General features: G+C 49.7%; 1 protein-coding gene across 5 annotated transcripts in view; it reads left to right on the top strand.

Moving 5' to 3' along the window:
* The window catches only part of cacna2d1 (calcium voltage-gated channel auxiliary subunit alpha2delta 1), a 574720-nt gene that overhangs the window by 387023 nt on the left and 174149 nt on the right, over positions 1-13548 (top strand). For all 5 annotated transcript variants that reach the window (XM_008111505.3, XM_008111506.3, XM_062981743.1 and 2 more), the window contains one exon: positions 2916-3047. In XM_008111505.3, coding sequence (XP_008109712.1) covers positions 2916-3047 — 132 coding nt within the window. The remainder of the gene's footprint in view (positions 1-2915; positions 3048-13548) is intronic.

Here is a 13548-nt window from a genome sequence, read left to right as displayed (position 1 = left end):
AGTATGCTAAGGGATCTTGCAGCACCTCAGAGATTGAGATAACAAAGTTGCATAATCTTTCATAGAACTCTGAGGAAGTAAAAGTCTACAAAAGCTTATTCTTTCAACTTTGTTCTCTTAGTCTCTAAGGTGCTAGTCATTGTGGACATTTTTGCTTGGATATATGGAATATTATTGTATTAACAGAAAGTACAGTATGTCTTTATCATGGTGGACTATGGCTAAGGACCTCGTCACATTTGGGGTCCTTGATATGGGGGCCAGCAGGACAAATTGTGGGGCAGCAGGGTGAATCCATCGCCCAGTGCCCTGTATCAACTGTATCACCTGCTTGCCCATCCCAAGCTGGAAAGTTCATCTTTCCGGCGTTCACCTGCACTGTCCCCATGATTTTCTATCTGAACACGGGTAGCCTCCTGTGTTCAAATTTCCCGCTCTTACCACACTTCACTGACACAGCTGGTACAGAGCCCTGCCAGAAGTGATGTCATGTGATGAGATCTGGCAGGCTTCATGCCGGCTGTGTTGGTGAAGTGTGGTAGGACGGGGAATTTTCCCCATGTGAAAAGGTCCTAAAAGGCAGCAAAATTTAGAAGAGAGTGTGAAATGATTCTAAGACAGATTCAAGAATGTCTGGTCCAGCTTTTCCTTATCTAATTTATTTATAGCATTTAAATGCCACCTTTCCTTTAGTGTGGGACCCAAAGTGGCTCTCAAACAATAAAACAAAATTAGCTAAAATGTAGCAATGTATGTATATTTGAATTAATTAATTAAAAATAAATTTTAAAATGTAGCAGTGAAATTAAAACACAACTAAAAGATTGTCATACTAAAATGATAAATTAAATACTGTAAAGTTATTTTAAAAAGCATGCCAAAAGACAAACTAGAAAATCCTCCCACAATCAGAAGGCTTCCTGCAAGCAATTGTTCATTAAAAACATTCATGAACAATAAGGTATTTGCCTACTGCTCTACTAGCAAAAGGAAAGCAGAGAGGGACCAGCCTAGCCGCATATGGTATGGGAACAGCCACTGAAAAGGCCTCATCAAACATACTTGTCTTCACCAAACATACTTTTGATGATGGAAGAACAGAGAGAAAGTCTTACCTCAAATAAGACTCTGACAAGATTATAAAAGGAGTCTTTCATGTAAGCTGCCCTAAAACTGTATGTCATGACCAGCACTGAATTGTGCCTGGAAATGAATAGGTACCCAAAAGAGCTGTTTGAAAAAGGGAGTCATGTGACTAATCTTGTCTGGATTATGGTTAAATTTATGTATCCTGGTCCATTCCATTACTGATAACAGCCACTGATTCAGAACCAAGGCAGCTTCTTTGGAATTCAATTGGAAGAAAGCTCTGAGCTGCTTCTGACAGGCATGGATGCTGAAGGACTTCATCACATGGGGGCCTCTGTAACGAAACAGCAGGAATGAGGGGCAACTTCATTGCAGTAACACTTCCCCCATCACATGGGGGAAGCATCACTAAAGCATTGCAGATCCTTGCTGGCTTCCTAGGATGCTTCCATTCCGGTTGTAGGTGGGGGCACTGTTGGAAGACATTATGCAATGGGCAGTGTGTCCACCTATTGCTGGACTGGTAGGGAAGTGTCCTGGGATGCTAAAAAAGCTCTGTGTGATGAATTTGTAAGTCCCCTGGCACAATAAACAAAGGTGACTTCCAACATCACTGCTGAGATGACCCTGCCAGCCCAAGAAGGAAACAAACAAACAAACAAAAAAACCCCTGAGACCAGTATTTAGTACTAAGCCCAGAAAGGAATAGCCATTTCAACTAAAAGTAAAGGTAAAGGTTTCCCCTGACATTAAGACTAGTCATGTCCAATTGGGGGTTGGTGTTTGTCTCCATTTCTAAGCTGAAAAGCTGGCATTGTCCAAAGACACCTCCAAGATCATGTGGCCGGTATGACTGCATGTAATGCTGTTACCTTCCTGCCAGAGCGGTACCTATTGATCTACTCACATTTGCAAGTTTTCGAATGGCTAGGTTGGCATAAGCTGAGCCTAACAGCGGGAGCTCACCCTGCTCCCTGGATTCGAACCGCTAACTTTTCAATCAGCAAGTTCAGCAGCTCAGCGGTTTAATCCACTGTGCCACCAGGGGGCCTAATTCAACTATCTTCTTCTTCTTTACTCGTTCAGTCGTTTTCGACTCTTCGTGACCTCATGGACCAGTCCACGCCACAGCTATAATTCAACTATAGCAGGGGTAAATTGGCATTGCTACCTTCTCACCACTGCTTTAGGCAGTATAATAGTTCTCTCGAGGTCTGTATCCAAGGGGGGGGGGGTAGGGGTTCAACCCCCCCTGAAAACTTTCAGGTTTTAAAAAAACCTGGTTTACTAATGAATTTTAACTGGTTAACCAAATCCCCATGAGTGTCCATTGAAGTTTATCTGTCTTGCGTGTCCACTGAAGTTTATCAATGGAGCCTGGTTTCTAAATTATTTTGCGTTATAGAACTATTCTTCATGATTCGCAAAACTAACAATTTCAACCCCCCACCCCAATTTATTTTCTGGCTATGGCCGTGGCTCGCTCTCTCTCTCTCTCTCTCTCTCTCTCTCTCTCTCTCTCTCTCTCTCTCACACACACACACACACACACATATTTCTTGGAGCAAAATGAAAGCCTTTATACTGTCTTGAAGACAATTGAACTAGACCTCACTGAAAATTCCAAGAAAGGGAATATGAAGAATAAAAGAGAGCTCTGCTCCCACGGTTCCTAACAGCTGGCAAGCTGTCTGGGATTTCTGGGAATTGAAGTCCAAAATGCCTGGAGGCCCAAAGGCTGGGAACCACCAGTATAGAGTGTATCACATATACAACGGTGGCTTTGTAATACCAAATTAATTGTGTGTTGTTTTTATTTTTTGCAGCTACAATAGTATTGAATGAATTGAACTGGACAGGTGCCTTAGATGAAGTTTTCAAAAAGAATAGAGAGGAGGATCAATCCTTACTTTGGCAAGTTTTTGGCAGTGCAACTGGCCTGGCAAGATATTACCCAGGTAAGTCTTGGCATTATAAATGATTTTCCTGTGCATTTGTTTGTTTGTTTATATTACCTCTTGTTTTATTTCCATGTGCTTCCCCTTTAGCCAGTTCCCATACAAATCAATGGTCACATTGTTAAGCAGGAAAAAAGAGATTGCTCTATCTTTAGCATAAAGTATGTGTATGTACGTGTCTTCTTGTCAATTCTCATGGCAAGGGATAACCAGAGGTGGTTTGCCAATTTGTATAGTTCCTAGTATTTGTTGGTGGTCTCCCGTCTAAGTACTAGTCAGGACTAATCCTGCATTGCTTCCAAGATCAAATGGGATGTGGCACATTGCGGGCATTTCATCAGTCAGGAAAATGAAGCTAGGGATATACAATGGTGTGAGAAGAAGATTAAAGGTTCAGATATCTAATTAATTCTAAGCTCTTCACCCAAAAGGAAGAAATTTAGTATAATGTTGTTTGAACTTTTCAACAAGCACTTTGGCTTCTATATAGAGGTGGCTATTCTCTTAAGGACAATCATAATATGTTGTATAGTGATAGCATTTTCTAGCCCTGGGAGTGCTTTAATAAAGTACTAGGTGAATAATTTTGCTTCATTAAATTTAGAGGAAGCACAACGATTTTCATTGGGAATGTTTGCCCTTATGTGCCGTCTTCAGTACCTCTGAAGATTCTGGCTCTACCACTGGACTTCAAACTGATTCATTCTGAGATAAGGATTTTGTTTAATGCATGCATCTGTTCTGCTCTTTAGAGAATCTCATTACTGTGCCATAGTAATTAATTTAAGTGGGTGTTTTTTCTTCGTGTACTCTGTGAATGCACACTAATGGAGAAGCTGCGCCTGCGCAGGTTCCAACGGAAACTCTTCCAAGCTGAAGTTCAAATTTTGGCGGTAACCACGCCCCCCTTCCCAAGGGGCATATAAGGCAGCCCCAGGCGCGCGCTCCCCAGTTCCTTTTTTTCCGCCGCAAGGTTCACTTCGGACTCTTCGTATGTCTACTACTCGCTTCAAGCGTTGCACGCAGTGTGCTGCTAAGATTCCTGACTCGGACGGCCACGCCAAGTGCCTCTTCTGTCTTGGCGAGGCTCATGTGGTCAGTACCTGCCGTTTCTGCCTAGCTCTCACAGCTCAGGCCAGAAAGAACAGAGCCGCTAGGCTTAGAGCGGCACTTTACGAGAAATCTCTCGCGCCAGAACCGGCCCCGTCGACGTCGGGTGCGTCGTCGTCTTCAGCTTTAAGAGCCATGTCGGCGCCGCCAGCTAAGCCTCCGTCAGCTAAAGCCTCCTCGGTCTCGTCCAGAGCGTCCAAAACCTCCAGGGCCGCTAAGCCGGTCAAGCCACCGTGTACGGTGACGACGGCTACCGTATCGACCCGCTCCGGAAAGGTGGGGCCTTCCTCGACGTCGAGCTCTTTGGCTTCGGTGACCTCGATCCGTTCGCGTATCGGCTCCCCTCCGTCCTCCTCTGCTATCAAGATAGCCTTTAAGAGGGCTCACGAGGAGTCTCGTCGAGCGCAATCTGACTCAGCTGTGGTTCCTCCCACACCTGGCAAGTCCTTGAGGGTTGCATCCAAACAACCGCCGACAAAGAAACGGCTGACTCAGCGCTCCTCTTCCTCGGCCTCCTCAAGGAGAGGCCAGCCATCTTCCTCGGCAACCTCCTCGAGAAGATCCTCTCCAATTGTACCAGCACAGAGGCCTAGAGATGTTTCTCAATCTCCATTGCACCCCCTGTCTGACGGGGAGCTGCAGGACTCACCCCACCACTCTACCCAAACGGTGGTCAGGGTGCCGCTGCCGGAGCCCCTTGCGCCGCCTCACTCGTCGCGCCAACAGCTTTTCCCTCCCACCTCGACACCGGAGCGTGGCAGACAAACGGCTCGCCTGGCTCGAGCAGCTCAGGCCTCAGCCTCCAAGGATCCTCGGCTCCCGACCCTCTCTTCCCGTGAGGCCATGCCTCCTCCCGAGACTGTGCTTTCTTCTCCCCCTCAGTCCCCCCAAGGGGCTGAGGAGGAAGATGTTGATGTTGACCGCCCAGACTCTGTCCTCTCGGCCTCGGTGGTCTCTCTCGGTCTCGACCTCTCTCCTCCCCACGACGCGTATGAGGCGGACCCGCCTTCTCCTACTGACAATATTCGTGCTTTCTCTGATCAAATGGTCAGAATGGCCGACGCCCTGGGTTTGGAGATCAAGCAGACTTCCAAAGCAGTGTCTGATCCAGTTTTCAAAAGGGTACAGGCCCAAGCTCCGCCGGCCACGCTACTCCCTTTTCTGCCTTATCTCTTGGACGTTATCCAGGCCTCCTGGAAAACCCCTTCCTCCATTCCTCCGACCTCGAAGAGGATCGAGACTTGGTACCGTACCGACGATGATACCTTGGAATGGCTCAAACACCACCCCGACCCCAACTCCCTGGTCGTTAAGGCCTCTCAATCCTCAGGTCGTCAGTCGAACACTCCGGCCGACAGAGAGGGGAAGCGCTTCGACGCCGTGGGTCGAAAACTTTACTCCGGAGCCCTTTTGCTTTGCCGCATGGCGAACTATGGAGCCTGCATGGGTGCCTACCAGCAGATTATCTGGGAGAAGGCACAGCCCTTCTTCGCTAAGATGTCGGACGAAGACCGCTCCGTCCTCACTACCCTCCAACAGGAAGCAGACTCGCTTGCTCACCACCAAATACAAATGGCGAAGCATACAGGTGATACTGCGGGCAAGATGATTGCCCACGCGATATCCATCCGCCGCCACGCCTGGCTCAGGTCTTCGGGCCTCTCCTCATCTTCCAGACAGGTCATTGAAGACCTTCCCTTTGACGCGCTCGGACTATTTAACTCCGGTACCGATGACAAACTCAAGTCTAATCATGACTTTAAAATTCTTGCGTCTAAATGTGGCGACCAACCGCAACCTCAGCGCACCCGCTGGTTCCCGCACCGCTCCCGCCGCTTCCCGCCGCAATCTTTCAGACACCACTCTTTCAGGCGGCCATCGGGCTCGAATAATCAAACCCATCACCAACCTCGTCGGGGACCTCATCCGCAAAAGCAACGCGGTCGAACCACCCCCGCTCCTCCGCAGGCTAACCGGCGTACCTGACGCCAACCCCTGCCAAGACTCCTCGCCCGCTACCGATGCAGAGCCCACGCTGCCTCGACCCTCCGGCGCCTTTGCAGACCGCCTAGCCCCCTTCTACAATCACTGGGACTCTATTACTTCAGATGCATGGGTTCTTCGCATTGTCCAAGACGGCTACGCCTTAGAGTTCGCGGACCTCCCACCTACAGGTCGCATTCTCCACTCAACTCCTTCCCCAGAGATACTGGCCGAAGTCGAGGCGTTACTAGCCAAGGGCGCCATCCGTCCCTCCCCTCCCGAACTGGACCCTTTAAGTTTTTTCTCCAGATACTTTACAGTCCCGAAGAGAGGAGGCGGGCTACGCCCCATTCTGGACTTAAGGGCCCTCAATATATTCATTCGCCCTTCCAAATTCAGGATGGTCTCTATTGCCTCTATCCTCCCGATGCTGCAGCGGGGAGACTACTTTGCCTCCATAGACTTACGAGACGCCTACTTCCACGTGGCGATACGGGAGGCGCACAGACGCTTCCTCTGTTTCAAAGTGCTCAACCAAACCTACCAATTTACCGTTTTACCCTTCGGGCTCGTTACGGCCCCGAGGGTCTTTACCAAGGTCGTCGCCACCGTAGCGGCCCACCTAAGGCTACATGGCATCACGGTCTTTCCTTATCTGGACGATTGGCTTCTCGTCGGGCCAGATCCGGTTCTTCTCAAAAACCACGTCTCCTTCACGCTGCGTCTTCTAAAATCTCTCGGCCTCCAACTCAACTCCGAGAAGTCAAATCTCTCCCCGTCGACCCGAATCCGGTTCATCGGGGCCCTCTTCGACTCCGTCACGGAGACTGTTTCACTTCCGCTCGACAGATTCCTAGCTCTCCGCCACCACATCGCCCTTTGTCGATCTGCCCGGAGAGTCAAAGCCCGTGCCATCCAAGTCCTTCTGGGCCACATGGCCTCCACGGTCCTCACGACCCCGTTTGCCAGGCTGCGCCTTCGGGTCCTACAAAGGTGGTTTATAGACACTTTCAAGCCGTCCTACCACCACAACTCCAGATACCTGTCGATACCGATGTTCGTCCGCTGGTCCCTCTCCTGGTGGACGTCTCACCAAAACGTGTGCAGGGGCCTCCCATTTCATCCAGCCCCGCCGTCGCTAACCATAACCACGGACTCCTCCACTTACGCTTGGGGAGCCCACATGAACGGTCTAACGGTTCAAGATCTTTGGTCCCCATCTGTCACGACCCAGGCTGCAGAGCACCAATAACCATACACCGAGGCCAGAATCTATCTAATATCTTTATTGAAGGAATATATAAAGTTAATAAAAACAAGTGAAGAAAATAGTCCAGGATTAGACCTTTCAGGAAAGGTCAGAATTAGTCCAAAAAAGCAATGTCAAATAAGAAATATTAAGGTCCAAAGTTGTAATCCAATAACCGAAACACTCACTTTGCCAAGCAAAGTGAGGGGAGATGACAAGGTCCTTTAGTCCATAAAACTTGAGCGAGGCTAGGAAATAACTTGATACTTGAAACAAGGCTTGAACGTGGAACAAGGTAACTAAGAACAAGAACAAGGTCCGTGGAATAACTTGGTAAAATCCGTGAAACAAGGCAAGGATTGATCCTGGGAAACAAGGCAAGGTCCGCAGGTAAACAAAGGCTGGGAAGCAAGGCGAAGGCTGGATAACAAGGCAAGGCTTGATCAGGAGCGAGGCTTGAATCGGAGCGCGCTGTCCAGACACAACTCGCTCCGTAGGCTGACGAATTGACTCCGCGAAGTTACTACGCGGGCAAAACACCTATATAGAGTCTAACTTTCTCACCGAAGCAGTTCTCTGGGAATCAGAAACGAAAGCTAAACTCTGAGACCAGATGTTAAACTCCTTAAAGATTCTCACGAGAAACAGTCTTAATTGGCAACATTCTTAGCTGCTATCCTCGCACTCCTGCGCGAAGCTGATTCCAAACTTCTCTGTTGTTTACAAAACTCCCGGCGCAAGAACACGGGAGAAGTAGGTTCTGGGGTTGTTTGACATACTTCTGGGAGACAACTTTCTTGCAGGTGCAAGGTTCCCAGATCTGCCTGGGAAAGATCTGGCTGAGAGGAATCCAGTTCAGACTGGGAAGGTAAAAAACCCAAGTTCTCATCTTCATCAGGGATTACAATGTCCTGAGCAGGACTACAAGGCCCATGGGTCATCACACTATCCCCCTCCTCAAGGCCCCTCCCAAACTGGGGCCCTCTCCCCGAGGCGCGAGGTCGCGGCTTGGCGGGATAGGTCTGATGAAAGCGGCGGGTTAGATCAGGAGCATGGACTGTGGAGGCGTCTTCCCAAGAGCGTTCCTCAGGGCCAAAACCCACCCAGTCAATGAGATATTGTAGGCGGCGGCGATGAAAGCGAGAATCCAAAATGTCCTCAACCTCGAACTCCTCCTCCCCATTCATCAAAACAGGAGGGGGGGCCGGTTGGTCTGAATCAGGACGCACACCATCCGCCGGAAGGAGCAGGGAACGGTGAAACACTGGGTGAATGCGCATTGAACGCGGAAGTTGGAGTTCGAAAGTCACGGGGTTTAATTGCGCCACCACTGGATAGGGGCCAATGAAACGGGCATCTAACTTCCGGCAAGGGCGGTGGGAGGGCAGAAAGCGAGTGGACAGGAAAACCCGATCTCCTACCTTGATTTCGGGGCCCGGCTGGCGATGTTTGTCAGCGTGGCGTTTATAGTCCTCCTTGGCTTGGTCCAGTTGCTGGAGCAAAAGTTGTTGCACCGCTGTGAGTTCCTGCAGCCAATCCTCTGCTGCGGGAACTTCTGAAGTTTCAATGACAGGGGGGAAGAAACGTGGATGGAAGCCGTAGTTTGCAAAGAACGGCGTTTCTTTTGTAGAAGCTTGAACTCCATTGTTGTAGGCAAACTCAGACAGTGGTAACAGAGAAGCCCAATTGTCCTGTTGATAGTTTACATAACAGCGAAGATACTGCTCCAAAGTGGCATTGGTGCGCTCCGTTTGCCCATCTGTTTGGGGATGATGAGCTGAAGATAAGCGAGAGTCTATGCCCAATAGTTTTTGTAGTGCCTTCCAAAAACGAGAGGTGAATTGAGATCCACGGTCTGTGACTAAACTCTTGGGCAATCCATGTAGTCTGAAAACATGTTGAAGGAATAGATCTGCAGTCTCTTTGGCCGTGGGAAGACCTTCACAGGGAATGAAATGGGCTAACTTGGTGAAAAGGTCCACCACCACTAGGATCGTGGTGAATCCACAGGAAGGTGGTAGGTCAGTGATGAAATCCGCAGAAATTATTTCCCATGGCCGAGATGGGGTAGGAAGGGGATGCAGAAGCCCTGAGGGCTTCTCCCTTCTTATCTTGGAGCGCTGGCATACTGGGCAGGTGTTGACATATTTTTCCACATCTTTGCGGATCTTGGGCCACCAAAAATCCCTTAGGATCAGATGCATGGTTTTAAATAGTCCGAAATGCCCTGCTGGTTTGCAGTCATGACACAGACGAAGCGCTTTCTCCCTGCCCGGTCCGGGTGGGATATAAACATGATTTCTATAGCATAGCAGTCCATCTTTAAGCGAAAAGGGAAAATGCAGACCTTGGCGAAGTTGGTCCTGCGCCCAGGCATCTGCTTGCTGACTAGCCCGGATTTCTTGAGCACAGATGGGTCCTGGAGTAGGGGAAGTTGAACCAATGGGAATGGATTTGGTGTTCCCCACCGTGAGCGTGGCAAAGTTCTCGGGTTGTAGCAGTTGGGATTCAAAGGTCTCCTTGCGTCCTGCAGCGTATTCCGGTTTACGTGACAGGGCGTCTGCTTGCTTGGTTTGGGCTGAGGGTCACATAATGGATCTGGAAGTTGAAACGTTCAAAGAATAAAGCCCAACGTTGCTGCCTCTGATTTAGTTTACGGGCAGTTCTTAGATGTTCTAGATTACGATGATCAGTGTGGACTTCAATGGGAAATTTGGCCCCTTCTAGCCAATGTCTCCAAGTTTCAAAGGCTGCCTTTATGGCCAGTAGTTCTTTTTCCCAAATGGTGTAATTTCTCTCTGGTGTGGTTAGTTGACGAGAGTAAAAGGCACAGGGATGGAGGTGATCTCCCACCGGCTGTAAGAGTACAGCCCCAATTGCCACATCAGAGGCGTCCGCTTGCACAACAAAAGGGGTTCCAGGATTTGGGTGCTGTAGAATTGGCTGGGAGGTGAATAGTTTCTTTAGTTGCTGGAACCCTTTCTCTGCTTGATCAGTCCAGCGGAAAGGCTGCTTTCCACGGATGCAGCTAGTGATGGGGTCGGACCAGCGGGCAAAATCTGGAATGAACTTGCGGTAATAGTTCGCGAACCCCAAGAAACGCTGCACCTCTTTCTTGTTAGTTGGCGCCCGCCATTCCAATACTGCTGAAACCTTGGCTGGATCCATGGAAAGCCCTAGAGGCGAGATGCGGTAACCAAGGAAATCTACCTCTTGTAGATCAAAGGCGCATTTTTCCAGCTTGGCATAAAGTCCATGATCCCGCAATCGTTGTAACACCATTTTGACGTGGTTCTCATGTTCTGATTGTGATCTAGAAAACACCAAAAAATCGTCCAGGTAGATTATCAAGAACCTGTCTAGATAGTCCTGAAAAATGTCATTGACAAAATGCTGGAACGTTGCGGGAGCTCCGCATAAACCGAAATTCATAACTCGGGACTCGAATAATCCGAATTTGGTCTGGAAGGCGGTCTTCCACTCGTCCCCTTCCCTGATGCGAACTAAGTTGTAAGCCCCCCGAAGATCCAGCTTGGTGTAAACCTTGGCTCCTCGAAGCCGATCCAGTAGATCCGAGATTAAGGGCAGGGGATAGCTGTTCCGCTTGGTGATATTGTTCAATGCTCTGTAGTCCACCACCAAGCGTAGTTCCCCTGACTTCTTCTTCACAAACATCACTGGGGAGGCGGCTGGGGATTGAGAGGGTCTGATGAATCCCTTGCGAAGGTTTGTCTCTAGGAATTCCCTGAGAGCTTCTTGCTCTGGTTCAGTCAGGGAGTAGAGATGTCCTCGCGGAATCGGGGCCCCCTCCACCAAGTCAATGGCACAGTCATAAGGTCTATGTGGGGGTAATTTTTCGGCTTCTTTCTCATTGAATACATCCCAATACTCGGAGTACTTCTTTGGCAAGGTGATGATGGGCTCGGTGTCTGTGGCATGGCATACCTTGGCTACGAGGCAATGGTTTTGGCAGTACGGTGAAGCAAACTGCAGTTCTCTGTTGGACCAAGAGATGTTAGGGTCGTGGAGAGTCAGCCATGGAATTCCCAAAATCACAGGGAAATGGGGAACCTCGGTAACAAAGAAGGAAATCTCTTCCATATGTTCCCTTATCCACATCCTGGTGGGTTCCGACCACTGACTTACGGGGCCCGTCTTGAGGGGACGGCCGTCTATGGCTTGCACCACACGGGCATTCTTGAAATCATGATATTGTAATCCCAGAGAGTCGGCATACTCTCTATCGATGAAATTGTTGGTAGCTCCAGAGTCTATCATAGCGTGGATCATGACGGGTCCCCTTTTTGCTGACCATAAAGTGACCACGAGAAGGAACAGGACCCCGGTTGGCGGCTCTTGGATGGATTTTTTGACCGGGTTGGCGAGCCCCTCTACACCCGGTCGTTGGCTTCCCCCGCCGGCTGTGTGCCAGTCGGCTCAGACGCCTTCGTCTCCGTGGAGGACGCCGCCGCAAGACGGGCGGCCGGCTTCCCTTTGGCTGGGCACTCTCTGGCGAAGTGGCCCCCGTTCCCGCAGTACCAGCAGAGGTTTAAGCGTTGACGACGGGCCTTCTCGGCGGCATCAAGTCTGGGACGCACATTGCCCAACTGCATCGGCACCTCCTCGCCTCCTCTGGGGTATGGGGTTGGCGGTGGGGGTCTCCACACTGGTCGTGGCTGAACGCTGGCGGGAGCGGGGGGTTTTGCCCCGGCTCTACTGCCCTGGCCTCGAACCCACTGTTTCCTGTTGGCAATCATGACTTCAGCCCGTAAACATTGGTCAATGAGTGCCTCGAGGGTCTGGGGAGGGTCCACCTTGGAGATTTCTTCCAGCATTTCAATGTTGAGACCCTCCCGGAATTGTCCTCTGAGGGCTACATCGTTCCAGCCGGTGTTGTGGGCCAGCACTCGGAACTCGGCTATATACTGAGACATAGGTCTGTCTCCTTGGAAAAGGCGACGGAGTTTGTGACCGGCTGCCTCCAAATTGTCCTCGATTCCCCAAGTCTCCTTGAGGTGGTCCAAGAAGTGTTGCGCTGATCTTAGGTGTGGAGAGGCTTGATCGTACAGTGCCGTCGCCCAATTGGCCGCTGGCCCGTCTAGAAGACTGTAAACCCACGCCACTTTGATGTCTTCTTGGGGAAACTCGGCATCTCGGGCCTCTAGATAAGCTTGACATTGGCGACGGAAGACATGAACCTTAGAAGCTTCTCCAGTAAACTTGGTGGGCAACGCCATGGCCGGGAGGCGGACTCCGCGCTCCCGCAAGCCCTTTATTTCTCCATCCTGGGCGTTGAGTCTGTCGCGGATGCGATCCACCTCTTCCTTGTCGATGGTGTAGGTAATCGGCTGGCCGCTCGGCCCAGGTACGGCTCCGGTGGACATTCTGGCCGAGGTTAATTGGTGCTTAGGGCGGCGGAGTCAAACTGTCACGACCCAGGCTGCAGAGCACCAATAACCATACACCGAGGCCAGAATCTATCTAATATCTTTATTGAAGGAATATATAAAGTTAATAAAAACAAGTGAAGAAAATAGTCCAGGATTAGACCTTTCAGGAAAGGTCAGAATTAGTCCAAAAAAGCAATGTCAAATAAGAAATATTAAGGTCCAAAGTTGTAATCCAATAACCGAAACACTCACTTTGCCAAGCAAAGTGAGGGGAGATGACAAGGTCCTTTAGTCCATAAAACTTGAGCGAGGCTAGGAAATAACTTGATACTTGAAACAAGGCTTGAACGTGGAACAAGGTAACTAAGAACAAGAACAAGGTCCGTGGAATAACTTGGTAAAATCCGTGAAACAAGGCAAGGATTGATCCTGGGAAACAAGGCAAGGTCCGCAGGTAAACAAAGGCTGGGAAGCAAGGCGAAGGCTGGATAACAAGGCAAGGCTTGATCAGGAGCGAGGCTTGAATCGGAGCGCGCTGTCCAGACACAACTCGCTCCGTAGGCTGACGAATTGACTCCGCGAAGTTACTACGCGGGCAAAACACCTATATAGAGTCTAACTTTCTCACCGAAGCAGTTCTCTGGGAATCAGAAACGAAAGCTAAACTCTGAGACCAGATGTTAAACTCCTTAAAGATTCTCACGAGAAACAGTCTTAATTGGCAACATTCTTAGCTGCTATCCTCGCACTCCTGCGCGAAGCTGATTCC

Source organism: Anolis carolinensis, chromosome 5 (genome assembly GCF_035594765.1).
Source record: "Anolis carolinensis isolate JA03-04 chromosome 5, rAnoCar3.1.pri, whole genome shotgun sequence".
Lineage (NCBI taxonomy): Eukaryota > Metazoa > Chordata > Lepidosauria > Squamata > Dactyloidae > Anolis > Anolis carolinensis.
Note: the sequence above shows the minus strand (reverse complement) of the source record. Positions and strands in the feature narration are given on the sequence as shown.